Source organism: Magallana gigas, chromosome 3, assembly GCF_963853765.1.
Source record: "Magallana gigas chromosome 3, xbMagGiga1.1, whole genome shotgun sequence".
Taxonomy (NCBI): Eukaryota; Metazoa; Mollusca; class Bivalvia; order Ostreida; family Ostreidae; genus Magallana; species Magallana gigas.
This window is the reverse complement of record NC_088855.1, coordinates 21,982,556-22,010,191: the sequence shown is the minus strand read 5'-3', so window position 1 is coordinate 22,010,191 and position 27,636 is coordinate 21,982,556. Positions and strand designations below refer to the sequence as shown.

At 32.7% G+C, this 27,636-nt stretch overlaps 2 protein-coding genes across 21 annotated transcripts in view; one reads left to right on the top strand and one right to left on the bottom strand.

The window, feature by feature from the left end:
- LOC105337762 (kinesin-like protein KIF28) overlaps window positions 1-15,819 on the bottom strand; it is a 32,674-nt gene extending 16,855 nt beyond the window's left edge. For 13 of the 20 annotated variants that reach the window (XM_066078928.1, XM_066078936.1, XM_066078933.1 and 10 more), the window contains exons 1-11: window positions 15,649-15,819; window positions 14,912-14,950; window positions 14,410-14,486; window positions 10,696-10,735; window positions 9,690-9,814; window positions 2,882-2,960; window positions 2,590-2,656; window positions 1,934-2,120; window positions 1,195-1,445; window positions 780-880; window positions 261-411 (exon numbers count right to left, since the gene is read on the bottom strand). In XM_066078928.1, coding sequence (XP_065935000.1) covers window positions 261-411; window positions 780-880; window positions 1,195-1,445; window positions 1,934-2,120; window positions 2,590-2,656; window positions 2,882-2,960; window positions 9,690-9,814; window positions 10,696-10,735; window positions 14,410-14,486; window positions 14,912-14,950; window positions 15,649-15,662 — 1,131 coding nt within the window. In that variant the 5' untranslated portion in view covers window positions 15,663-15,819. The remainder of the gene's footprint in view (window positions 1-260; window positions 412-779; window positions 881-1,194; window positions 1,446-1,933; window positions 2,121-2,589; window positions 2,657-2,881; window positions 2,961-9,689; window positions 9,815-10,695; window positions 10,736-14,409; window positions 14,487-14,911; window positions 14,951-15,648) is intronic. The other 7 variants (XM_066078940.1, XM_066078941.1, XM_066078944.1 and 4 more) reach the window with 1 other exon arrangement.
- A 1,617-nt stretch (window positions 15,820-17,436) lies between these two features.
- Window positions 17,437-27,608, top strand: LOC105337776 (probable leucine--tRNA ligase, mitochondrial). The gene is made up of 23 exons (XM_034482866.2): window positions 17,437-17,699; window positions 18,085-18,186; window positions 18,602-18,730; window positions 18,894-18,985; window positions 19,116-19,176; window positions 19,304-19,393; window positions 19,635-19,778; window positions 20,016-20,129; window positions 20,638-20,760; window positions 21,031-21,055; window positions 21,170-21,280; window positions 21,439-21,539; window positions 21,720-21,773; window positions 21,960-22,070; window positions 22,359-22,474; window positions 22,983-23,149; window positions 23,467-23,640; window positions 24,014-24,105; window positions 24,430-24,520; window positions 24,690-24,847; window positions 25,087-25,164; window positions 25,386-25,535; window positions 26,064-27,608. Exons 1-23 carry the CDS (start codon window positions 17,601-17,603, stop codon window positions 26,370-26,372), a joined length of 2,691 nt encoding a protein of 896 aa, XP_034338757.1. The 5' UTR covers window positions 17,437-17,600; the 3' UTR covers window positions 26,373-27,608.
- The last annotated feature ends 28 nt before the right edge of the window (window positions 27,609-27,636 follow it).

The window sequence follows — 27,636 nt, the reverse complement described above, 5'->3', positions numbered from 1 at the left end:
GATAGCAAATTATGTCCAACCTTTGATCTTAATAAACAGTAAATCAAGCTGTTATATATTTTTAAACACTAAAAAGGTAGAAGAATTCACTGGCTTGCAAATATTTGTCAAAATGAGGTATTTCTTGCAGAGTGCACAGATTTTTTTCTTGCACACAAGAACATAAGTTAATTGGGTTACAGTACATGTCCTATGCAGTTGACGTCACTCTGACTATATCACCATGAGTTCTCTGATGAGTTTGTTGAGTTGATTCTCACCTTGAGTTCCCTGATGAGTTTGTCCAGTGGGTTCTCATTGACTACAGCTTTGTTTTTGATTTTCTTTGCTCTGTCTGCATATCTGAGGGTGGACAGGGTTTCGTCGTAGTTTATATCAGCTGGTGAAAGCGCAGCAATCATAATGGTTTTGCTGTAAAAAAAAAGACAAAAGAGAGGTTTAGATGATGGGTTTACAAGATTGCATTTCACTTCCCTATACAACTCTTAGAATGTGATACTGAATATTGGATATACATTTATGATAAAGAAATCCAGATGGTAAAATCTTTAAGATAAGTCACTTTCCCATTTATTTATTTTTTGTTGTTGTTGTTGCTTTATATCTGGACAAAATTATTTCCAAGTCAATTACAGCTATTGCACAGGATATTGCTAACTTATCAATTATTACAATAAACTGGATCTCTATGGTTATTAAATCTACTGTGACACATAAAAGTATCATGAGTTTGTGTGTGTGTGGGGCGGGAGGTGTTGGGGGGGGGGGGGTGTTGTTACCTGTTGCCTCCCAAGGCATTCTGCAACAGTTTGGTTAGAACAGAATCTCTGTAAGGGACCATAATCTTCTTTTTTGTTCCCATGGATAAATCTGCAAGAGCCTATAACAAGAAAAATTCTACCATTATATCCATTCTACAATTGAAATATTAATCCTGTTTTCAATGAATCACAAATTAAAAGAGTTCATACATGCAAAATACATGTACCAAATGATTAAAGAAATTTGAAAAAAACACTGTTAAAGAAATAGTTATAAAAACTGTTCAGTTCCATTACAAATACATTGCATACCACACACACTTCTTTCAAGCATCTGAATTGTTGTTGCAAATTTTACACATTGAGTCTGCTTCAAAGTCAAATTGACAAACAGTGTACCGTGGTACTTAGCTAATATATATACAAAGCTTACAGAGATGACATTTCCGAGGGCAGACAGAGACTTATTGATATTAGCGCCCTCTTTGAGTCGGTCTCCCGTGGCCCCCGTGCTGTCTGCTCTCTCGGATCCAGCCAAATCCACCAGGTTCATCACACTACTCTTCTTGGTTTCGGACCCCGATTCACTTTTGATGATCTGGTCGAACGTAATGGTGACCACTGTGTGGGCTCTACTGCTGGTGGCGTTCATGTTGGTGGAGGCCACAGTACGACTGGCCGTTCCTATGGGGGAATTGATACAATATAAACATAATTCCAAATTCCTTAACTCTTAATGGATTTGTTTTCGCAAAGAAATCAGTAGCAATAAGAATCTGATAACTTAAACATCGAATATTTAACTAAGTTTTTTTCATTTGTTAAGGAATTAAGACTCAAAGACAATGTCATATGGGAGAAAACTTTACTGGGAAATTAATAAATTAAATTAACAATCATTTCTTATATATAGAATTACCAAGCTAAAGGAAATTTCATATGGCAAGGTATGTTGAAATTCTATGCATTCATATTTAAATTTAAAACTAAAATTCAATTTAAATAAAATTACACGAATCTTTGTGATCACTAATGCAAACTCAGAAGAATAGTTAGACTTGTCCTTCCCTTATGATTTCTTCTTAATTTCCATTTTAGAGACGTGCCTATTCATTACAGTTTTTTTTCATAATCATAATATAATGTACATCAATGTATGCATTAATCCCTACCCTGATCCGTTCTCTTCTCAATTTCAGCATAGCTTCCCACGGGAACACGTTTAAGATTCTCCACATAGAACAGGCCCAGCTTTGGGTTCTGCCTCACATTCAGTCCGCCTTTAGGATTGTCTTTGGATAATAAATCCCGCACTTGTTCATTGTATATTTCTAACATAGAAAATGTCACCTCAAATCTCTAGAAAAAAATTTATAGAAGATTATCAACAAATTAAACAATATAAAGGTATATCGATCATTGACGACAATTAATCCACTTAAACAAAATACATGTAAATTTATTTCGTTATTTAGCTAAAATTAACAACCAAAAGACTACAAATTCATCATACTATAAACGTGCAAATGTCAAAATGTGTTCTGCATACATGTACAAGGTATTCTAGTAGTATACGCTTTTAATAGTACTAAAGCTCAGCCAGGTCCTCAATGAGGTTAAACAACTTTGCCTAAATAACCTATTCAATGACCTAGCATCTGAGTTAAAGCATCTTTTTATTGCATCAATCTACTTATCTAGATTAAGAGTTAGATATAATTGTGATACAAATGAGAGATATTATTATAAATACAAAAGTCACCTAGTTTTCCAAATAGTATGGACACCTTTTTTAACCATTATTTTCTGTATGTTAATTTATACCCACCTTATTTGGGTCTGCATTTTTGTCCATCGTCTTGAACATTTCATCACAGGTGATTGGTACAATACCCCTATTAAAATTATACAAATTTTTAATTTTATAATATATTATTTTAATTAATAAAATATATAACAATTTATAACAGCTAGCCCCTAGTCAGAAAATAATAGACATGTCAAGTAAAATTTCGAATGAACTACCAGTTAAGATTACTTTCAAATAATAATAACCAGTAAAGTTCATTTTAAAAAATAACATCATATATGCTAAAAATAAAAGAGGAACTAATACAAACTTGTTTTGTCCATATCCAACCATAGAGTAGGACTTTCCAGATCCTGTCTGTCCATAGGCAAACAAGGAGCAGTTATATCCTGTAGGTAGGAGAGAAGGAAATTTCAATTAGATATTGCATAAAATTGATCTAAATTATATTGGATGGAATGAAAAATGACTGATATATTTTTACTTTTTTGGGGGCAGCATAACATCATAAATCAATTTGAGAACCAACAAGATTCTCATGCAAGATTTTAAATTTTTTTTTCCTTATAGTTAGCAAATAGCCCTCAAATCGATGCAGATGTTGAAAATAATAGGTATAGATAAACTGAATACATTGTCAAATACCACACAAACATACATGATACATCAAATATACACAGGATAATTTTCATACATACAAAGATTAAAAATACAATGACCTTAAACCTTGACCTGCTAAAAGAACCTTTATTATAAGTTCCAGGAAAAATTTGCATGGTTCCAATATATTGACCTAATTATTATTCAAATGATATGTACATAAACTAGCTAGTACATATAAATTCAATACATGTAAGAAAAATTAATAATCATAATATTACAATTCATAATTAAAGAATTTCTTGGCGCATGTAGGAAATTCACTACAATTGTACAAAGATTTATAGCTGTATGCTTGCATTCTAGTTCCTTGTCATTGAATGTGCACAAAGATAAATGTTTTGTATCGTTACTTTATCATTCAATTCTAATGCGATAGCTAGGTATCGACTTTCTAACACCTTTTGTTTGTAGAACAATCTAGTGTTGAATGCTTGTGTAAACTTTTTTCAAAAAGTTCAGATCTTATTTCCTATACTCAATATAATTGAACAAAAAAAGAAATTTGCAATTGGAGATAAATTTACACTGGCTTTTGTACATTCAAATATTGATACACACTTGAAGAATAATACTGGCCTGTATAATATGCATACATATTTAAAAGAAAACATTATATTTTTATGAACAGAGTATCATTATGGATAAAATCTTATACTTGTTACAATTAAGAGCTTGGCTAAATAAATGAACATCTTATTAATTTGATTTGCAGGAAAACTTCTTCAATCTATATCTTACTATCAATAAATAGTATGAATTCATTTGGTTGGTGTTTATATTTACGAGAGAGAGAGAGAGAGAGAGAGAGAGAGAGAGAGAAACTGCACGAGACAGAGATAATCAAATAAAACAAATCATTGATCAATGTCAGACAGCAAGACCAATAATGTTGCCCCTGAAACTCTTCTCAAATAAACTTAAGACAGTTTAGTTCCTCTTGATCTACATTGTATTGAACTTCCTTTCTACACCTGTCTGCATGTCAGTGCCTGGTTACCCACGTATATATTCGTTATACAAATTGATTACATCGTACAGTTCATGCAATATTTATTTCTCCTGACACAAACAGTAGATTTTCACTAGATAAATGCATGCACTCAAGTACGAATTCATTGATTCAATCACAGACTACCAGGTATTACTTTATTATACACAATGTAAACTATAAATCCTAATTTTTGTTATTACACAGAATTGGTCCAAAACACTTGTCATTAATTTAGTGTGCATTTGATATGGGTGATCATGCAATCTTAAATTATGATATCATTTCTAAAATTTCACATTTAAAGATATCAATTGATTGACATCTGCCAGAGAGAGTTTAATTTGAAGCATTTCATTCGCAAGAAACAATTACATACTGAGGAACAAATTGAACACGCTTAATTCTTGAACCTTTTACAACATAATTCAGAAGTCAATAATTGATTGAAATACTTATAATTTTTCTACACATAAAAGCATTAATTGAATTAATTTGCTCAGTGTTTTGGTTCACAGTATATTTGAAAAGCATTTTTGTTACAAATTTAAGTGGCTGAACACTTGAATAGAATGTTTTTGCACAAAATTACTTCGCAATGACAATTAGTAATCAATGCAAAATTTCACTGCAAAGACTAATTTTAAAAACTGCATCTGGCCACCAGTCCTGCTGAATTATATATCTTTGATTTCTTTGAATTCAATGTAAAAAAATGGACTATCTTCAAATAACTACATGATAAATATTTACTGATATTTCTCATTTTATTTTTGCCAGGTATGGGAGTGGGAAGAGCTCAGTACATATGCATGTATATAGATCTGTAGATCTGTTGGTATGATCGAGAATTTTACACAAGAACCTGCATGTGCATGCTTTGAAATACCAGAAGAACTAACAAGATCCCTTATCTCTTTGCTCTAAATGATAATAATGTGAAATTGAATATGTGTCATTATAACTTTTAAAAGAATTTAATGACATTTAAATGCATGCATGCATTCAAGTTCAAGGCCAAAATTTCAACTTTTTCAACTTATTGAATCTTTATAACCATTGAATCCAACTTGCATGACATACCGGTAATTATATGATTTTATTCACAATGTATTAAAACAAAACAAAAAAGAGAAGTCTTCTTTTGAAAATCTTATTTTACATCATGGAAAACTTCTACATGTATTTCTAGATAAGAACATATGTACTGCATGTACTTCAACAATTGTTATATGTCCATTTTCACATTATTTTACTGCCCCCCCCCCCCCCCCCCAATAAATTCCAGATTGTAGTTTGACTGACTGAATTAAATCAATGGAATTTCTCTGCATGTTTACCGGGTATTCAACTTTTAACTGCAGACAGAATATAAATGTACCGTACTTAATGTTAGAGTCAAACGAGGAAGTGCTGCATGGTGCTGTTTTGAAACAATAAATCACGCAGGGAAGCTTTAACGGACATAGCTAGTTTCTATCTATCAATAAATAATGTGGTTACGAAATCAAATGACATCCGTGTTTCCCCTGGGTACAATGCATGCAACTTTAAATACTTCGACTATAATGGATGTCCCGAATTGGAGACAATTCAATACTCCTGTCCTCTGAACGGGAATTACATTTTCAGTGTGTGATATATATAACCAACAAAATGTTCCTTTAGGCTGATTTTTGGGAGTAAAAATTAAAATGAAAATGAAAGTTGTGAGTCAGATCAAAATTGAATAATCTGCCCGATTTAATCTTTTTAAAAACATGTTCTCATAATATTTAGTTGAGCTGGGAGATTAATCATTTGATGTTTGACATGATACATCACAACCAGCTCACTCAATTTGTCTGCATGAGTCGATCTCAATCACCTAACATGTTTACATGACAATTACAGTATAATTTTTTTACGTAAGTATATACATATTGATCGAGTTACGTACTACTTTCAAATACAGAGAGATTCAATAATTCAAAATTGTTGCATAATCAGAAGAAGAATTTGAGAATTTTTCAATGAATTGACACCCAGTATAAGGCGAACTATTGGTGGGATTCCAAGCAACATTCTAAACAATTCCTTGTAAGTCTACATAGGCATCATTACAGCATATTCTCAACGACTAGCTGATATAATGAAATTTTATATCGATAAAGCCAATTGATTAGTATCCTGCAGATCAAGGTTCTAGAAAAAAAACTTCTGTTTAATGAATCTTTTTGAGGTCTCATCCGCATAATAATAATGCGTTTACAATAATTTTGGAATAATAGATTTACAATTTTATGATTATCAATTAACCTATGACTTTTTATTCTACATAAGTTACCTATTAGCTTTTGAATTTGACTAAACTTTTGGGGCAGTAATATAAGAATTAAAACAGTTTAAAAGCAAATTCTCCATTGATGTTAATTGTTCTACAGATATATAGAATGGATTTTAGGGATGTCATCTGCATTCAGCAAATTATTAGGTCCATGAAAATTTGGCATAGCACTGAATCAGAATAAGAGTTATCCTGTAACTGTAAAAATATATAAATCAGCTACCTATGTTTACAATTTATTAGTGGTTGCCAGCAAAGGCTGTCCGACATTACAGTCCATATACATGTAATTATATCTGTAAAAATCTATTAAAATGTATGTAACAAAATTGTTGGGCAGATCGACAGTGGTTGTATGTGATAGGGTATGGTGGTCGCCCGCTTGGACATGTGGGTTATCTCCAGGAACTCCAGCTTCTTCCCACACCAATGAACCCCTCGCGCTAACATCCGTGTCAACGAGAGATATTAATATCAATTGTAGAGCTTGCTTGTTGTTAAATAAATAAAGTTCAGTTTTTTTTAACAAAATTGTCTTTATCAGGGTGGGACAAATTTATAATTTTTATCCTCGTGATCACCAACCAGGATTCATGCATCACATTCATGACCATCTGCCCCATCTGGACCAAACACAGGGAGAATTAAGCCACTCAGGGTCTAGTGCAAGAAGGCCAATTGTAATGGAAATCTTGTTAGACCTATTAATGGCCGATATACAACGAGTTCACTGAAACTGAATTCTATATGAGGGACTATAGATTTTAGAATTTAAAACAAATACATCAAAGAAACCAATAATCAATATACACATATATCTTAACCACTTAACGCTTTAGCCAGATCGAGCCATCAATTTATTAGCATCAAAGACTATACATGTTTACTAACCCCAAATATTTGTACATGCCTCTGCCTGTATATATTTTTTACAAAAGTTTAATTCGCAAAAAGTAAGACACAAGCAAACAACATGCATTGTCAATATTTTCAAAAGATAAAGAATTTGATGTAAAAAATTCTTTTTTTGCATTTAACAGGTAATTTTATGTTTGGTTTTTTTTTTTTGGCAATATCATAGCCACCTGGTAAGGAGAATGTACAAAAAGATGAACATTTGATACATTTACTGGGTACATCAGGCAAAAAATCAATCAGGAAGGATGGGTTTTTTAATGCATTGACAATTTTTTTACTCTCAATATAATATATTAAAAAATGATATGAATCTAATGGATGGATATATATTTGTTCTGAAGTGTAATATTGTTCGTAGAATTGATTTTGAGTGAAATTCAATGACTCTGGGTCATTTAATGTTCCCCCTATAGAAATGGCTTCAGATTCAGTCTTGATATCAAAACTGTTTGTAATGGAAAATATGAGACGCTTTTACTTTCACAAATGCAAAAGAATAAAAATTCTAAAAAAAATATACTGATATTCATCAGAGTGATTTTTTTTGTTTTGTTATTAAGTGGAATTGTCTATAAGATTCAAATGGAGGTACAAATAGTGAAAATTGAAATTCTCTGTTTTAAATATCATATGTCCTTTTTAAATAATAATGCATCCTGTTGGCAATCAAGCTTTGAATTCTGAGTGGATGACAATTAGTAAAGATGGTTCATCATAAAGATTCACAACAATCAAAATGAAATCCTATCATGCTTCACCACATATGGTGTATAATATATGTCGAATACATTTAAAAAAAAAATCTCAGTGCATGAGGAAAATTTTTTTATTTGTTCTAGTATAATTACATGTAGTTTTTGGTATTTCAAATATTTATTTGATATTAGTCTCTTAGTAACAATATGTAGACAGGTTTTGAAAGGAAGAGGGATCATTTGAAACAGTGGTAGGGAACAGACAACTAGCCTCTACTGGCTCTTAAAACTCAGAATCCTTAAAAATGAAAGCCAGCAATCAATGATCTGTATATTGACTTTGACTACAGTCATAATGCAAATACAAGTATAGCTGTGCAAATGTATTTTCTTTTACTCTTTCTATCAATACCCATAAATATATAATTCTTTTGGCTTTAAAGTATATACTAAAATGTGGTAGATGTACACAACTTTTTGCTTGATCACGAAGTATCGATGGGAATGTTTCAAACAGGCCCATTTCCGGAAGAACGTTCACTTATCTTAAAAGAAAACGATGCAGGTTTTTTTGGGAAGAGGGATAATCATTACATTGCATGCATCCATAAAAGCATAATGGAATAAATTCTGCATAGAAAAACAATAACTAGGTGTTAAATGGGTGAGAAAATGGCCAACGTTGCCTTTCAACGATCTTCACCATGGAGACTCAAGTTTTAATTGGCACACCTACACATTCATGAAAATGTCAATGTGCATGGGAAAAAGAGATTTGTTCAATCAATCCGTAGTCTCTTGAATTTCTTTATGAGTATTCAAATGGTTGTCTTTTAATCAATATCAATGATGAAGGATGACCGAGTGCATTAAAAAAAAAACAATTTCTCTCACAGTGTTTGAAATTCAGAATAATTTGCCACGTACACAACCAATAGACAGCATATGCATAGGATCCATGCACTTACTGTGGAATCATTTTTATTTGTGTTCCTGGTTCGTTGGGATGTAATTTCGTTGGTAGCAAGTTCAGGATAGTTTCAATAAATATTAAACAAATGTTTGTATATACAAGTTCATCAGGGGATGTAAATTTGTGGGCAAGGGTTACCCACGAACATTGGTCCCCCACAAATAATGATGATCGATCATCCACAGTATTCAAAGTTTCTATAGTCATTCTGGGGGTTTTAAACAATATGATGACAGATGTACATGCAATTGGGTTAGAATCTATAAAATATCTTTTTGACCATTAACTCTGCCATGACAATATTCATGTTGTGAGGAACTGTGCTGGTTTTCTGTTAAACTGTCAGATGTTATGTAATCAGAATTTAATCCTTTAAGACTTTTTGTGCTTTAGACTTTGCATTGTCCTACCTCTAATAATCATAGCTTTTTTAGAAGTCAGTTGCAAGATATGCAATGCACACACAGAGAGACAAGTAAGCTAAAAATTCTGCCATTTGACACTGTACGCTTGCATATATTAATCATATCGAACGTAAAAGATTTTGTTCATTACCTTCGAAAGCATTATCTAAGACACCTTGTCCCAAATCTTCGAACACTCTTCTCTGACTGGCGTAGCTAGACCCGCCTGCAGGTTCTAGAACACCATCACTCTTTTCCTGGAAACCGTCGTGTGACCTAGATAAACATAACATGAATATATCTGAAATATTTAAGGTAGTAAATTGGATCTGCCCAAACTTATGACTACCTCTGTGTGTGCAATGTACTTAATCCAAGTTTTTTGCTCAAAACTTGAGGTTATAGCAGCTAGTCTCTGTAAAAAATCGTTTTATGAATTCTTTGCATTTCTTTGTTTTGGATTTATGAATAAATGAGGGTATTTTATTGACATTTCACATGATATTTCCTCAGTTCTTTTTCTCTCTGGCATAATGGCCAAACAATGACGTTTATCAAGTCTGTCATCATGTTCTGGTTTTTATATATCATTCCCAATGCCTACCAATACTATCAGTACTTTGATTATTTTTATTTCTTTAATTTTTTAGCATATATTGACCTTCTTTTAAGAGAAACTTTGCAAAATCTCTCATGATAATTTGAAATGACAAGACTTCAATGCAATCAAAAAATGGCAGTAGGTGGTCAATTCAACATATACAAGCTAATCTCTTCTTTCCTCATTACCAATTTCAGTGAAGCATTAAATAGGGAATTCAGCTATTCTCAATCCCTTGAGATTTAAATGCAGGAACAATGGACACGTTAATTTCTATCATAAATATTGATGGACATTTTGCAATAGCCCCATTGAAAGTCTTATAAGAGCTATATATATAAGATCTGCCTTTAAAGTGTTCTTCTTTCTTTTAAATACTAGGATTATGATATACCACTTGAATATCAACATTATAATATGAAGTAATTAATGTCAGTGTGTACTTTAACAACATAGAAATATTGGAGATATGTTCACTTATAATGAACTAGTTAAGCAAATTCTAGAGAAACATGATTAGGTTTTTCATTATACTCTAGAAAAAAAATCCTCTTACCAGTAGGAGTAATCAAATGAAAAGCTCTTTGGTTCCTCATCTGTAATGAAAATTATGAAATATTTATTAATCATAATTATAACGTTTTGGTATATATTGTCAACACACCATGCTGCTAATGTCTAAATAGAAAATATATACATATTTAGACACTTGCTTATGACATGTATACTTATATCACTATATGCATGCCAAAATATATTATACAAATCATAATATAAAATTGTACCAATCAACAACCAATTCAATAAGTAATACACAATCTGAGTACCCAAAGTTTTGCTTTACTGTTTCTAATTTTACAAATAGGAGCATATTATAAGAGAAATGGGCATTGGGGGGGAGGGGGGGGGGGAGGGGGGAGGGAGTCAGCAGTAAGGACTCCTATAGGACATTAACATGATGCTCAAAAAGTTTGTCAGTAAAAAAGTCTTATACTCTAATACACTAGCTCAAAGGGATAATATAAATGTATTTCCCATATGTACATTAGATTTTTATATTCATTGTTAGAATATAAATTGAATTAGCTTATAGTTGTCCCATGAAGACTGGATCTTGAATGAACTTGAACTAAGATAACAATCTGATTGATTTCTCTCTCCAGCTGTTGTAAATCTAAATGCATACAAGTTTTATATACTTTAATCGTGTCTAAACCTTAATCTCCGATTTTGAATGGCATGCGAAAATTATAACACCCACACCTGGGTCAGGTGAATGTGTCTTGAGACATGCATAAACACAGTACCTGGCAGCCATTCTTTGATGTTTCAATGACCTATATTTTATGAAACTGGATCATAAAACTCCCTCATTTGTCAATAAACGACGCCTCAAAACTTATCGAAGAACCTTAAAACCTATTCAGTCAATGACCCTCGAAAATTTATTTTTCATTGTCATTTATACATAACTATTTTTATATCTTTTTATGTATCTTAATTATACTTGTATTTCAAGGATAATAGGTAGAGGAGTGAATAAGAACAGTGTCTATTAATGGTGATTTACTGGTACATAAGAAGCTTTGGGTAAGCATGGTGAGAGAGTCATCACATCATCTTACCATCAGACTTCAGAATTTACCTTATGGTTACAAGAATTTCAAACTATGTATGCATGGAATATATCTGTCATATTTAAGGACCTTGCTGCACTGTTGGAGAATAAGTAGGTTTTCTTACCAGAACATGGCATTAATAAATTGTAGATACATGTACATCATAAAAGTGCCATATGTACACATGCAGTATCGACCCGACAAAACCCAACGTTTACACCAAAGCAAACCCCAAAAGCTGACCCCATGTCTGCTTTGTGTCCGCTCTGGGTCTACTTTTTAAAAATTTGTGTCTCCTCAAAGTCTGCTATGGTTTACTCAGGGTCAGCTCTTGGGGTCCGCTTTACACACTGTAGTGTGGTGCAGACCCATCATTTTTCTTATCTTATTTAAGGGTCTACTTCTGAAATCGGGGTCTGCTTTCGATGTCCACTCTGGATCAGCCTGGGGGCGTACTGCTTGGGGTCAGCTCTGGGGTGACCACAGCAGACCCAAAGCAGACCCTGAGCATGAAGACACAGAAAACAGACCCAAAGTTTGGTTGAGGTCTGCTTTAATTCTGTAAGGTTGGGTCTGATTGGTAGAGTAAAAATGAGACTCCACTTTAGAACCACACAATGTATCGGTTGCATTTATATCCCTGGAATAGGATAACTTTTAAAAAACATCCATATTACACATGTACTAAAATTGCAATCAATGAACTAAAAAACCATTTGTTTAGGACTTTTATCCATATACAGAGCTTAATCGAACTCTCTTGCAGAATACACAACACTCTGAAAAATCGAACGATTGATCCTGTTACACCTGAACCACAGTCTCAGCTCAGAGAGCAAGCATTATGAATTCATTATAGGGAGCATTAAAAAGGATCAATATCTATGCCTGGACTGTTCAATACTGTATCTTAGTGAAGAAAATAATAATGTCTGCATGGATACTGAGGCTTAATGGTACATGTGTATATACATCCCTGATTTTTCATTCAAAAACATATGTAAATCACTCAAGAGGATAATTGCAAAATGTTGTAGTCATCTTTAATGATTTAATCTATAGAGGCATACTTTTTTGTCTTTATATTTGAAAGTTAATTAAAATAAAATTCTTAAATATGATTTATTAAACTTTGGGATTTCTCCCTCATACCTTCCAGTCTATAAGAAAGAAGTATCATTTATAGGCATTTCATTCAAATAATATTTCTAACCAATGATTGACAAACATGATAAAATAACAGGGCAATTTGGACAATGTTAGCTATAGGCTCTGAGCAATAAAATCCCCTAAATGCCTTCAAGTTTGGTAATATACCAGTATAAATCTATGTACATGTTACGTAGGAATACTGGTATGATCAAGAAAGTGAATTTGGAGTTTAAGGCCACGCAGTGTTGTGTTTGCGATCTAAATATTAGTTCATCCTCTTATAGGTACCTGTTTAAAGGGTCAAGTCGCCAGAAAGGGTATTTGATATCCTAAAACGTGGCTTTGGGGGATGTTAAACTAAAGACAATTTGTTAGAAGTGTTTACAACAGGGAAAACCCAATTGACTTTCTCCACCTTACATCCATTTTGACATGTGTATGTCAGAAAATCAATTGCAAATTAATTCATGTTGATATGTTTTCACTCCTTCATCTTTGATGTGACACTCATCAAGGGACCAAAGATGCTTTAACTTGCAGCAATAGCCAATACACCTATTAATAGCGACGAACAATATCCACCACTTCTGTGCAGTGACGCCTTAATTGGTGACAGGTTAATGAATCGGGCGATAATGAAGATCTAAATACATTAATGCCACAGGTTCGATTTCTTAATTAAATTGCATCTCTTGCAGAGCCCTGAAAACAAAGTTTACCATTTTCAAATCAAAGAAAAATCAATTCAGTACGTATTACAGAAGTTTCTGGTTTTTCATTTCAATTCATTTATTGGTTTTTCCTTAGACAAGAGTAATTTAGATATGTATGTGAGGTTTTCTATTAAAAGTTGAATCCGTACAAGGAAGCGAGCCCCTGAAATTTGCTTCAATTTATTCAATAAAGATTAAATACTACTTTGCTGATATTTGTGTACCTTGGATACGTTAGTGATAAATATATAAAATTTTCCCAAGAGAGATCTCCTGTTCAGAAATCCTCATGTATTATTTAGATAAATGGCCTTTCAAGTTGATCTACATGATATAATGTTCCTTGTGAAAATCAAGAATGCTTGGATAATTTGTTTTGTTTGAGTTTATCAAGATCTAAGTAAAACTGTAAAGGTAGCTGAATCTATTTCATGCTTACTTCTTCCTTTCTTTTATTTTTGAGACAGAGTGCAAGTGTTCTTTTGTGAATTTCAAAAATATTTTGTGGCTTAACTTTTAACCATATACATATTCTTTCAGTTATACTTCGAAAGTAATAAAAAAACATATTATTAAAATCATATGCTCTCTTGTGGTATATCTTAATTACTTTAAACTGACCAAATTTAATTAATAAAATTCCTTTAACTCCAAACAAGATGTATGTTATTTGATTGGCCTTTGGAAGGGTTCAAATTAAGTAAATTCTCCAACATATATATCAATGTAAATGATGTTAAGTGTGTGCATCAATTATTCTGTATTAAAATACTGTATAGTACTCACTTGGGGTCTCTGGATTTGCAATTGTGGTCATCTGTCCTTGCATCTTAATGATAAGCTTGGCTGATCTGTCCTTCTCCCTAATAATTATACATATTTTTATCAATCCTTATGGTACATTGAACATAACAAAATAGGTTCACTTATGATTTAATTCTGTGCTATAGAAAATGAATTGTTTCACTTATCGAAGTGCTGGATGCCTGGTGCTCTCAATTCGCATGTAGTATATAATATTACATATTAAATTGTCAATGAATGAAAATAAAAATTTTTGGAATGAAACATGGGTGTCTGATATATATTTATTTTTTTTATTTTAAAAGATGCTGCTTTCATCAACAAAATTGGGGTATGTTATAAAACAATGTAAATATAAATCATTAAGGCTAGAATTTTAGTCTAAGAAATAAATTCTAAAACATATGCTTTAAATGAACCTGTGCATTGACTGCTATGGTGGCTCTTGAAATTTTTTATTAACATTGTTAACTATTCAAATTACCTTTGATTAAAGGGACGGACTCTGACCGCCACTTTGACTCTGAAAAAAAGAAAATGATAATTAAAGTCAACACTCTCACTTTTTTCTTCATACTACATTAAATTTTATAACGAGTTATTAACAATTTTTTTTTAATTTGATCAGCATATATACAGATTCAGACATGGACATTATCCAATTTTTGATCAATGCCTGCATGCATTCAGTATAGTTTTATATTATAACTTATTTTCTATAATATACATGTACAGTACATGTATACAATTTAGAGTGAGATACCTATCATGTCAAAACTTTAAAGAATCAATCAAAGTATATTTTAGTTGATGGTTTTATTGATGCTTTAATCATGTTAATTATTAATTGATGAAGGCTATGCCTGTCAACATGAATATATACACTTCTATAAAGAAAATATAACCTATCACACTGTGATCTAATTACTGCAATTACAGGATGGCACAAACATATATACTATATGTCTATAAGAGATGGGCCATTTTAAATAATTGGTATGATGTGACCATTCATAGATTGCATTAAAAGAAAGGTAGAAACACAATCACTGTAAATTTTATATGAAATTTCATACATGTACTATGCATGCATGCTCTCCATTCATTTCTAATTCAAGATCATAAAAGCATGACAACAATTATCAAAATCAGTATATCTTTATAGTAGAATTATTTTGATTAGCAGATTACAATTAATGAATTATGCTAATTACGACTTACGATTCGTCCGGCATCTTGAATTTTATCTCACAACACTTCACTCATTTACAATTGATCTAATCCATTCCAAATATATACATATACACCCGTCTGCAACTGACAATTGTCAGGAAAACATTTCAAAACTTCCTCGCCGCTCAGACGCTTGTGTAGAACTGCCTGCTTCAGTCAGGTGGATCGTGACGTCACACAGGTAAACACGGGTATAGTCTGTTTCTAAAAACAATTTTAGAAACGGAACCCTGAACTGAATGGCATTCCTTTGTAATCTGAAAGAAAGACTATCATGTTTAGAATACAATAAGCGTTTGAGAAAAAATTGAAAATGTAAGATATTTAAGGTAAATTGTATTATTTTTTATAAAAATTCTATAGTGTAATTAACACACTGAAAGTTGTAGTTGTACATTGGTACAGCACTGAAATACTGATTTTTTTTTTGTTAATTCAACAGCCAATCAGAAAATCTTCTAAGTGTATTAACCTACAATTTCTTTCGAATCAACATGAACAAGCAAATCATGAAACCTTTAATTATTCATTGTAGACAAAAAAAGAATTCTGATTTTAGCATTGATTATTCATGCGGGATCTGAAAGTACTAGCGACATTGCAGAAAAATACATTACCGAGCATACGTAATTTTTTTCTGCAATGATCGCCATCTTCAATAACTATCTGAAGACAACCCGCATGATGAGTCATAAAAAAAACATTTTATGTTTATATAAATTTACATCACCAAAGAAAGTATTTCGGATTGTTTAAATGAATCACAATCATTGTTTTGCTTAAGAACTTGAAGGGAAAAAAACCCCAAATACTCAGTGTATATTTAAACAATAAAATTTTGTTTTTGTTGATTAATGGAGCATCTGAGGGTAGCGATATTGCAGGGGGGGGGGGGGGGGTCTGCAATAACCGCTACCTTCATAATCCGCATTAATCACCAAAGAAGGCATTTATGGTTTATATAAATTTACAAATCGCCTTTTATGAGAATTTGAGTCTGAAATCTTCATGATTATTTCGTGCAGTCCGTGATTTTTCTCAGGTTGCTGAAGATTTCGACCGTTTGACAGAATGATTAGAACTAAATCGTGTAGATTTCAGTTTTGTCATTTTCAGCTGTGGATTACAATTTCCGTACGAAATAGAAGGAATCATATCTAGTGGATGTAAATATATTGAAATGAATCAAGTTTTCATGCGAAATGTGTATCGATCAGAAATCGAGTCGGTATGAAAATACTTGGATTAAATTCTTCTTTTGGATAAAATTTCTTCAATCCAAAACAATTCATAAAAAATCTAAATCTGTCTAATTTTAACTATAAGCATTGTTGACGTAATAGCTAGCACTCTTGATTTTTTTCTAAAATGATTTTTAAAAACGTCGAAATACAGGTGCCATTTTATAACACGTTAACCTTAAAAAAAGGAAATAATTTGCAAAACATATGATCGTTATTCATTCATTTCATCCATTCATCTATTTCTCATCACGCTGTGGGTTTTTGTCCAATATTGTATAGCTATTTTGAAACTGACCATAGTCGTTGCTCAGTAAACAATAACAAACAACTATTGTTAATCCGATATAAATATAATGGGATATTGTTTTATCATTAAATTATAAAAAAAAAATCGAATTGATTGATTTATTTAGACAGATTTATATTAAGAGCCTATCGAAAAGTTTGTAACAAGTTATTTCTTTTTCATCTGAACTAGTATCCCGGAATGAAAATGAAACAACTGTTCGGTTTCGATTTAATTTTAGCGTGCATTCATCTATTCCTACTTGAATTCTCGTGGTAAAAAGCGAAGATTTTTGTACGATCCTCACCAACACAGTTTCACAATTTAGAAAACTTGATATGCCAGTTGAATACACAGAAATGAGGGATTAATGTTACCTTTGGTCATCGTGAACTCAATTTTATTGCAACATGTCTTGTGTTCACAGAGGAAAAAAATTCACATGGTCAATGCTCCGACATTTGAAGAGCAGGGATTGCAGATTTATTTATAGCAAGACGGGGAAATGGGTATTTATGTTTTTCAAATAGTGATTTTTTTTTTTAATTTATAACGAGCGGTCGAAAAGTACACCCATTGGTACCATAAATTTATATCACGAAAATCTTGAAAATACATGTATGACACCGCCAGTACGTACATACCTTAGTCTTATTTTCAACTACAGGATGTATTTAAACATTATCTGAAGAGCTTTGAAGGGGAAGTCTTTTCAAAAAATTTATTACCACATGATCGATCCATAATATTGATTTGTGAATTGTTACTGATATGCAATAGCATATTTATAATTTCACCAATATAATCTTCTGCAGCTTCGTCAGGTTGGTTTTTTATTTTTTAATGAGATGTTGAAGCAGAATTGCCAATACAAATAGAGATCTTTACTTTTAGGATGCAACAAAATATACACCAGAAGTTAGAGCTGAAATAGAAAATCATTGGATACCGCTGCTGCAGGAAAACAATAATAAGAGGTCTTTGAACAAGACTCAGGTATGAATAAGAATATTTAAATGGAATAACAAACAATGCAAATTTTCAATTAATTGCATTGCAAACCCACAGTCTTTTTATATAAATTTTTGTGCTCATGCATATTCATGATAAAAAAAAGTTTGTGTAATGAATAGTGCCAAACTCACTGGAATGTTGATCAGCATGTACAGATATCGGGGGGTTTTTTCACTGGTACTGGACTGGTGTAAATGTTGAGCCCTGAATGTACTTGTCTATATATCTACCCTTTGATTTATGTCTGCATGTGTGCTACAGCTAGGACATATTAGTTGGGAACTGATTTGGCAAGTCTAGACAAACAAAAGTTATAATTTACTGTAAAACATCAAAAAATGTTTACAATTATTTTATCTTATGCTTGTATATTTTGTTTGCATATGATTTTCACCAGGACTCTCAGGAGAAGTTCTATGTCTTGTCCATGTTTCCCTACCCCAGTGGTAAACTCCACATGGGACATGTCAGGGTGTACAGCATCAGTGATGTCATTGCTCGCTTCCATCGCTTAAATGGCAAAGATGTAAGTAATCATGATAATCTTATATTTTATTGCAAGTATGGATATCAACTGGAATTTTAAACTTCAAATCTTATTAACAGTTGGAATGCAGGTTTGATAGATTGATACATAATGTGTGTAATGAACAGAATGCTTTTTATCATCATTGTAACTCTTTTTAAAGGTAATTCATCCCATGGGCTGGGATGCGTTTGGTCTGCCTGCTGAAAATGCTGCCATCGAGCATGGGGAACTACCAGAAGTTTGGACAAGAAGGTAAACTGATGCATTCTTGAGTTTTGCAGTTAAGTTTGGACTAAAAAAATTACTGTACATGATTTTATGCATATATACATTCAACTTTTAATTGTTTAATCAATTTTAATTCTTTTCACTCCCTATTCAGGAATATATCTGCCATGAGAAAACAACTGGATAGTATGTGTTATAGCTTTGACTGGCATACAGTAAGAATAGACTAATATCTCCATAAAGTTACATTTATATCTACAAAGTATCATAAAACTTGCATGCATCTTTCAAAAAAACATTTCATGTACAAAAAATTATTTAATACTTTCCTTCCAATTTCAGGAATATGCCACTTGTGACCCTGAATATTACAAGTGGACACAGTTTATATTCCTAAAAATGTTTGAAGCAGGACTAGTAGAACAGCGAGAGGTATGAGCTAGTTGCTAATTTTCGATTTCTCAGAACAACTGTCAATACTGGTCAATACTGATTCATATGAGTTATTTTAGTTGTGAATATTCATATAGTAAGGTGTAAATTCTTAGTTTATATGTCTTTTTATGAGTCATAAGCCCAATACACTCCTGTAATGAAATACATATAAGCCTAGCTAGTTTCAAACTTATGTGTGCTATAAACATGTCTGATTGGATTTTATTATCTTTTTCAGGAAGTTGTAAACTGGGACCCTGTGGACCAGACTGTATTAGCCAATGAACAAATAGATGAGAAAGGTTGCTCCTGGAGGTCGGGGGCCAAAGTTCAAGAGAAATATCTGAGACAATGGTTCATTAAAACTACAACATATGCAAAGGTGATAAGTTGTATAATTCAAATAGCTTGAATTTCGCTAAAATTTAGAAAGTTATTGCCCAAAGATATCATTGAAAACACTGTATATATACATTGTACATAAGTTCAGGCAAAACTTTTGTATTCTACACACCCTGAACAGGTGTGATCTTTCTGTATATTCTTTTGTACTTTTTGGCAAACAATAAAAAAACCCTGATTTTTTTATAATATGATCAAGCTGTTGATACTGTTACAGTCCTTGTTGGACGGATTGTCTGAAGTGGATGACAACCTGTGGAAGGACGTGAAGAAGCTCCAGAGACGGTGGATAGGCAACTGTGACGGCACCAGGATTGATTTCAAATTGAAGGTACAAATCTGAGTAGTTATTAAACAAGGTTACACTGTAGTCAGTTTCATTCTCCCTAATCTTAGGATATGTCATAAACTTGTCAGATATCACAAGCCATGTTTATGATGAATAAAATATGTGGCATTTTGCTTTAAGCGTGTAATACTGTATACTGGATGATAAGATTAAGGAAAGTTTGAAAGCTCTTACAAATGATCTATATTCACACTCAGTCACTAAGTTCCATCAAAATGAAGAAAGGATAATTTTCAACTTAGTACATGTAATTGCAACATAATGCTTATACCTAACTTGAGGTTCTGAATTTGTTACAGTATACTCTTTTGTTCATTTGGACTGTAACAAGCTTGTTGGATTGAATCAGATGAACTGTTTATCATGTGTATAAAATAGTATTTATTGTTGTTGTTCTCATAGATGGGGAAACAAAGATAAAAGAGAAAATGAGAAAAATGAATTCTTTATGTCATGCCAGATATTGAATTTAATAAATTCGATTTTGCAGCAAGAAGATACAGAATGGCTGGATCCCCTAGCAGTTTTTACAACATCACCAGAGTGTCTATATGGAGTATCTCATATCGCCCTACCTACCAAACACAGACTGAATGATAAAAAGTACCATAAGGCAAGTACTAACTGTACCATTGATAGATATACCCTTCAAACACTGGCCAATGTAATGGGATGGGAGAAATAATGACAGACCAGACCGGAATTCGAACCCAGGACCCCTGAATCTCTATTCAGGTGCTCTACCAACTGAGCTATCTGGTGCCGGTATTCGAACCGGTCTGACCATCACAGATGCAAGGGATATAACTCTGCATTTAGATTAGAATTTGAATCATGAAAAGTCTTGACATATTGAATCCAATTTCAGAAATTTCTTTTTCAGTCCTCAGAGAAAGATGTCCAAAAAGGTAAATTTCTTTATACTATTAATCAAAGAATATTTAGTGTGTTAATGATACAGTAAAATCCGTAGCCATATGATACTCGGGAATGATGCAATCAAGTTCTTTTTTGTATTCCAGAGATTTTACTGTCCATAGAGGCTATTCATCCATTAACTGGAGAATCAGTTCCTATCATCGTGTCTCCAGACATTCAGAATATACCATACACACCTGACAATGAGCATTTAGGTATGATGGAGAGAGAGAGAGGGAGAGAGACAGACAGAGACAGAAAAACAGACAGATTTTTAGAATATTTCTTCTTTACCATATAGTATTTCTTTTGATATCAAACACCACAATTTTTCTGTAAAATCATATACAGTCATGGTATTTTCCATTTTCAGCCATTCCATGCATCAATGACGAGGACAAATCAGTTGCTGATGCTATGGGGTTTTCCTATGATGATGTAGTTGATGAGAATTATATTGTGAAGTCTGGACAGGTAAATAGCCGTATTTTATAAACTTATAATTAATTTTAGCTATTTTATGGCCAAGCACTGTTCTAACAGAAGAAAACCATCTTGCATCAGTTTTGCATATATACTTTAACATATATGTAATCTGTGTGCATGCATATAAAGTGTGGCCAGTTACATTTTTCATGTTTTAATATTTCTTAGTTTTCTGGACTCAGTAGAGAGGAGGCCCGTGAAGCTGTACTGGAGTATGCTAAAGTGAGTAGATGAACTTTTACTTATACCATGCATTATTCTGGTTTTGACTCTTTAAAGACTACTCTCTTTTTGAGAGCATTTTTATAACCTGCAAAAAAAAGTTTAGGGGGATATATGGTTGATCTAAAGATTAATAGCCAAGTTATAAATGTAGGATGTTAAATGATGTTTACGATGTACAAACAGGAGAAGAAGATTGGCGGTCACCTGATCAGCCTGGACTCCAAGGATTGGCTGATCTCCAGACAGCGATACTGGGGAACACCCATTCCCATCATACACTGCAGCAACTGTAACGTAAGGCTCCTGTTGTCATTATGTTAAAGTTTGTATGCTTTATAGCGCATGTACAATGTTAATCTTTATTATCTTCATTACTGTATTTCATATTTTTGCTATTATGATTATTTGTCAGTCTTAGGCAGATAGGCAATCATGTAATAATTGGGGGGAGGGGGGGTTTCTCAGATAAATTGAATGATCATTTGTAAAGACTGGCACTTGTATATTACAGTAACTATCTGTTAATAAAATTTTATTAAATTGATAATGAGTTTGTTTTATGCATATGGTGTCTTTACATAGGCAGTACCGGTCCCACTGAAGGATTTGCCAGTGAAACTTCCTGCTATCACAGAATTCACAGGGAAATCCTCACCATTGAAGCAATCCACTGACTGGCTCAAAGTGACATGTCCCAAGTAAGTTTCCAAAGACAATTACAGTCAAATGTCGTTATCTTGAACTGCATGGGACTATTTAAAAACTTAGAGATATCCGAATATCAAGATATTGAGGGTTAGATACTTAAAAAATAAGTAGTTGGAACTTACAAATCACTTTGACATATCTTTTGTATTCACGATATCAGTGTTCGAGATATCGAAGTTCAACTGTCACTACATAGTCAACCTTCTAAATTCATTTCAAAGGTTAATCCAAATGAATGAATAATCTACATGCATATAAACTTGTACATGTATCTCCCAGTAAAATCTGTCACTTGTATTATTTTACACTTGAGATAGCTAAAATTTTAATCTAAGGCAATAAGAACCTTATCTTAAATCCTTACCATATACCTGTTGTTTAAAGAAATGAAATAACTAGACAACTTATTTTTAAGGATGAATTAGATACATGTATATGTATATTCAGTTTTACACATTTTCACCTGATAAGAATTTTCAAAATCAATTTTTTGGATAGATGTGGCTCCCCAGCAGAGAGAGAGACAGACACAATGGATACGTTTGTGGACTCCTCGTGGTATTTCCTGCGTTATCTGGATGCTCACAACACGGAGGCTCCATTCTCATCGGACAAAGCTAACAAGTACATGCCTGTAGATCTGTACATTGGAGGAAAAGAGCATGGTATCTTTTTCAATGCAAATGGCATTAATTTATTAATTCACTCCTTTCTTTCCTTTGATTTCTCTCTTTCACTTTATCTCTCTCTCTCTTTGTTTAAATGTCCCTGGCCACATACAACCATGAGCTCTATGACTGACGTAAATCTAAGTCTCTCTCTCTCTCTCTCTCTCTCTCTCTCTCTCTCTCTCTTTTAGCATGCAAAATGATATAACACCTATAAAAATTCATTTTGGACTTCTATTTTGTTCAAAAGATTCTATTCAAGTGTAATTCAGTGGTTGCAAGGTTTTAATGAAGTTTTTGATTCCATCTTGCAGCCATCCTCCATCTGTATTTTGCCCGATTCTTCAATCACTTCCTGTGTGACTCTGGTCTGCTGAAGCACAGGGAGCCATTTATCCACCTCCTGACCCAGGGCATGGTCATGGGTCAATCGTATTGTGTCAAGTCAAGTGGAAAATACCTTTGGAAAGATCAAGTGGACTTCTCAGGTACCAGTGTATGCATCAATTTGTCTTAAGGGTGTGGCATAGTTTTGAAGTTTTAAAATACATTTAGCATTCAAGTCAATATCATGCCTATGTGAAAAAAATCAAAGATATAATGTATATAGGGTTATTTTCACCCCATTTAATTTTCGCCCTTCTACACTTGCAAACAGTTTTGCCCTGTTTTGAAATCGCCCAGACATAATATGTTTGAAGAGAAATTGAAACATTGAAATTCACCCAGTCTTAAATTTGCCCTTTGACAACAAGGGCGAAAGAAGCGATAATAAAACAGGAGCAAATATTTACCTTTATACAGTTTACATATGTACATGCAATTAATTATTACCAAATTTTTCAATTAATATTTTGACAGGAGAAAAGCCTGTAGAAAAAGGGACGGGAGAAGAAGTACTGGTACAGTGGGAGAAGATGAGTAAATCCAAGTACAATGGAGTGGATCCTCAGGTATAATGGGCATGAACTCAAATAACAATTTGCTGAAAATTGAATGCACATAATACATGTACTGCTATCTTTAATCCACCAATCAAATACAAAAGAAAAGTGTGAAAGTTTGCTGTCCCACACATGGAAGAAAAAAATATTACATTTTATTTGGGCCTTTTTATATCAAAGGTGCATACTCTTGAAGCTTTCATTAACTTAAAGCTTAAGGTTGATTTTTTTAAAGCCTTTATGTATAATGTTGAGTTTATGAGCAAGATGTATTATATGATACCTTGGGTGTATGATTTTAGACCAGCATGAATTGGTTTATTTTTTTTGAAGGATGTAATAGACCAGTACGGAGTGGATGCGACCAGACTGGCCATCTTAGGAACGGTTCCTCCAAAAGCCAACAGAGAGTGGTCAGAGCAAGGTAATACATGTACATTTGTCATGATCCACATTTAGATTCTAATTCTCTGCAAATTAAGGCAAAAGGTCAGATTCAGTTGTATTATATCAGTTACTTCCCTTTTCTAAGGACTTTTTCCTCTCAAGGAGGTTTACGACATTGTTCTTTACTCCTATTGGTACTATTTCAGCATTTGTGAACATCACCCGCTGGCAGGGGCGTGTCTGGAGCACCATTACTACATACATAGAGCTCGCAAAGGATCCAAAATCTTCAGAAATGGATCCAAAGAAACTCACTAAGATTGAGAATGCTCTATTTCAGGATAGAAACCACTTGATACATGAGGTGAAAGTTTACTTGAATATTTTTAAGATCATATTAAGTTTAGAATCAACATTTTTAAGAAACCCTGAAGTTTTGCCATTTCAAATTACGTGGTTGCATCCTATGGAATATTAATTGTGCTAAGGAGTTTTTGCGTGGCAAAACTCTTACCTGAATGTATATCACTTCTTTTAAATTTTGATTAAATGGGACAATTTAATATTTGTTTCCCTAAACTTTCAATACAATTTCACTGGCAGGTTACAATATCACTGGAGACCCTCTTCAACACTAGCATTGTTATGACTCTTCTATTTGACTTCATGAAGAAGATAAAGGTAACAAAAAAACAGATGTATAATTTAATGAATATTAATTGATTTTACATTATTCAAAAATAAAACATAGTGCTCATCAGTGATTAAGATTATACAGTTCAATTGAATTAATTATTATCATGATAAGAACTTCTTTTTTAATCTTGACCATAATGATTGTAACCTTAATCTTGAGCATTCAACCATACCCATCATAAGTTATTTTTTCTTTCCTCCTTCAGGGTGTGCCAGATGGAGCTAAACATGTCAGCAAAGAGTATGAGAAGTGTCTGGCAGACATGATAATTATGATCGCCCCGTTCGCCCCTAGTTTTGCAGAGGAGCTGTGGGCAGGGTTGAGTAGTGTGGCGAGAAGCAAGGACTACCAATGGGTAAGCTTGATCAGAACCTTACAGTATTTAAAAAAAAAATCTTATTTTGTCCAAAAAAGGGCATTGATTTTCGAACCATGGGTTTCGAAATTTGTTGTGGTAGGCAGGTATTATATTTTTCATTGAAAAAATATGCAGAGGAGGGGTATAACAATATTTTAACTTATCAAAAATTGCTATTGAGTCATTCTCCTTTTCAATATGGAAATAAGACTAATAAATGTGGAAGCAGTTGATGTAATGCTGCAGTGGCTGAGAAACAATACTTTAATTTTGTTGGTTGTTATGGAAATTACTGGTAATATTCTTTGTCTTGGCTGTGTATAATATATGAATAAACTACCCAGTAGTCTTTTTTTTTTAGCCTTGCTCTTCTGTTGTTCTCTAAAATATTTGATTTATTTGAAAATGTACAGTACAACCACTCTTAACTAAACTATTATGGTTTTGGATTAAAGTGTATATTTTCGGATTTCAGAGACACCTTAAAGATGTTTCTCTTTATATCTGTTTGTTTATTATTTACAGCACAAGAGCATCTTCGACCAAAGATGGCCATCTGTTGACACCAATATGATGGTGAAAGTGAAACTAGTCATGAATGGTGGAAAATCTGTGGGACAGATCTCTGTCAAACTGAAGGACTGTGGTTGTCTCAGTGAAGAGGAGGTCCTACAACTTTGTAAAAAGGAGGCAAAATTTAATCGTAGTGTTGGAGATTCCTTTGTAGGATTCCAGTGGAGCCAAAATGAGTTTCTTCAACATGTGTTAGACTTCTCAGTGCCAAGTCATGAACAACAGAATCAAAATTTTAAGGAAGAAAGGGGAGAGAACTGAAGAGAAATTAGTTTGAGCCATTCAATTTGTACTTTGTTCATAAATTTGACTTTGTATAAATTCTATTTCTGTCATATAGAAATTATTTTCTTTTTTGTGGGAGTGATTTTTAAAAAAAAATCTACATGGACATGTAGATACAGGTCGAATGAGAAAAAATGTTTATAAAATCTTTTTTGCAAGAACCATGTGCAATGAGACAGTTGGTAACAAAATCACCCTAAAGTTCTGTAAAACCATGACCTCTTCACCCATGATGACGCCCCAATCTATGCCATTTTTCTGTGAAACATTCAATGCATGTACAAGTTTACCACAGGCACCTGGTATTTATTTTCTCACAATGAAAAATATACCCTCCCCCTTACTTAATATTACAAACATGTATTGTGTATAATAGGGTTAGGAGTATATTTTTCATTACAAAAAAATTAATGAATACAAGTAATGTTGGGTACATGTGCCTTGATGTATAGAAGTCAAACAGTATGTACAATTCAAAAAATAATACTTGTGTGAATTTTTTTTATTTCAATCTAATAGCTATAATAATGCTGTAACGATTAACATACACCAGTAAATGTATATTAGACAATGAATGCACAAAGTTCCTGAACCGAAAAATAAATATTACAAACATTATATGTACTTCATAAAAGAATACCTTAAAATGTATAAAATTAAATAAATTATTTAAATATATATAATACAATAGACATCTATTAATAACATGCATTTTAAATAAAATAAAAAAATATTAAAGTATTAAAAATCAAGTAGGGTAAGTCAAGGAAATTAATTTGTATAGTACATTGTATATAACAAGCAAAATATTATTAAAGAGTATCTATAATGCCATGCCAGTTATATAATCTCAGAATGCGTAATGGTGTTAATGGAATAGCAGTAACCTTGACCTCAGACATGGATAATTGTCTGAGCATAATGTCTTGGTGAGTCACACCTGATCAATTTCAGATTTAGGAACATTGCTTATAACGATCATATTTCTTTGAGGCAATATTTGGTTTCAAGTTATTGGTCCCGAAGAACCGTTAATGATGATTTAGAACTACTGTAAACATTGACTGGTTAGAAATGACCTTGAAAAGGTGAAGGTCATGACCCAATGATAATTTAATATCATTTTCTTGTTTCAACAATGTAACAAGTAAAAGCTGTCAATGTGACAGCAGACCGGATTTCCTCTTTCCTCAGGGATTACTAAACAGTAAACCCTGAATTGATAAACACTATATATACA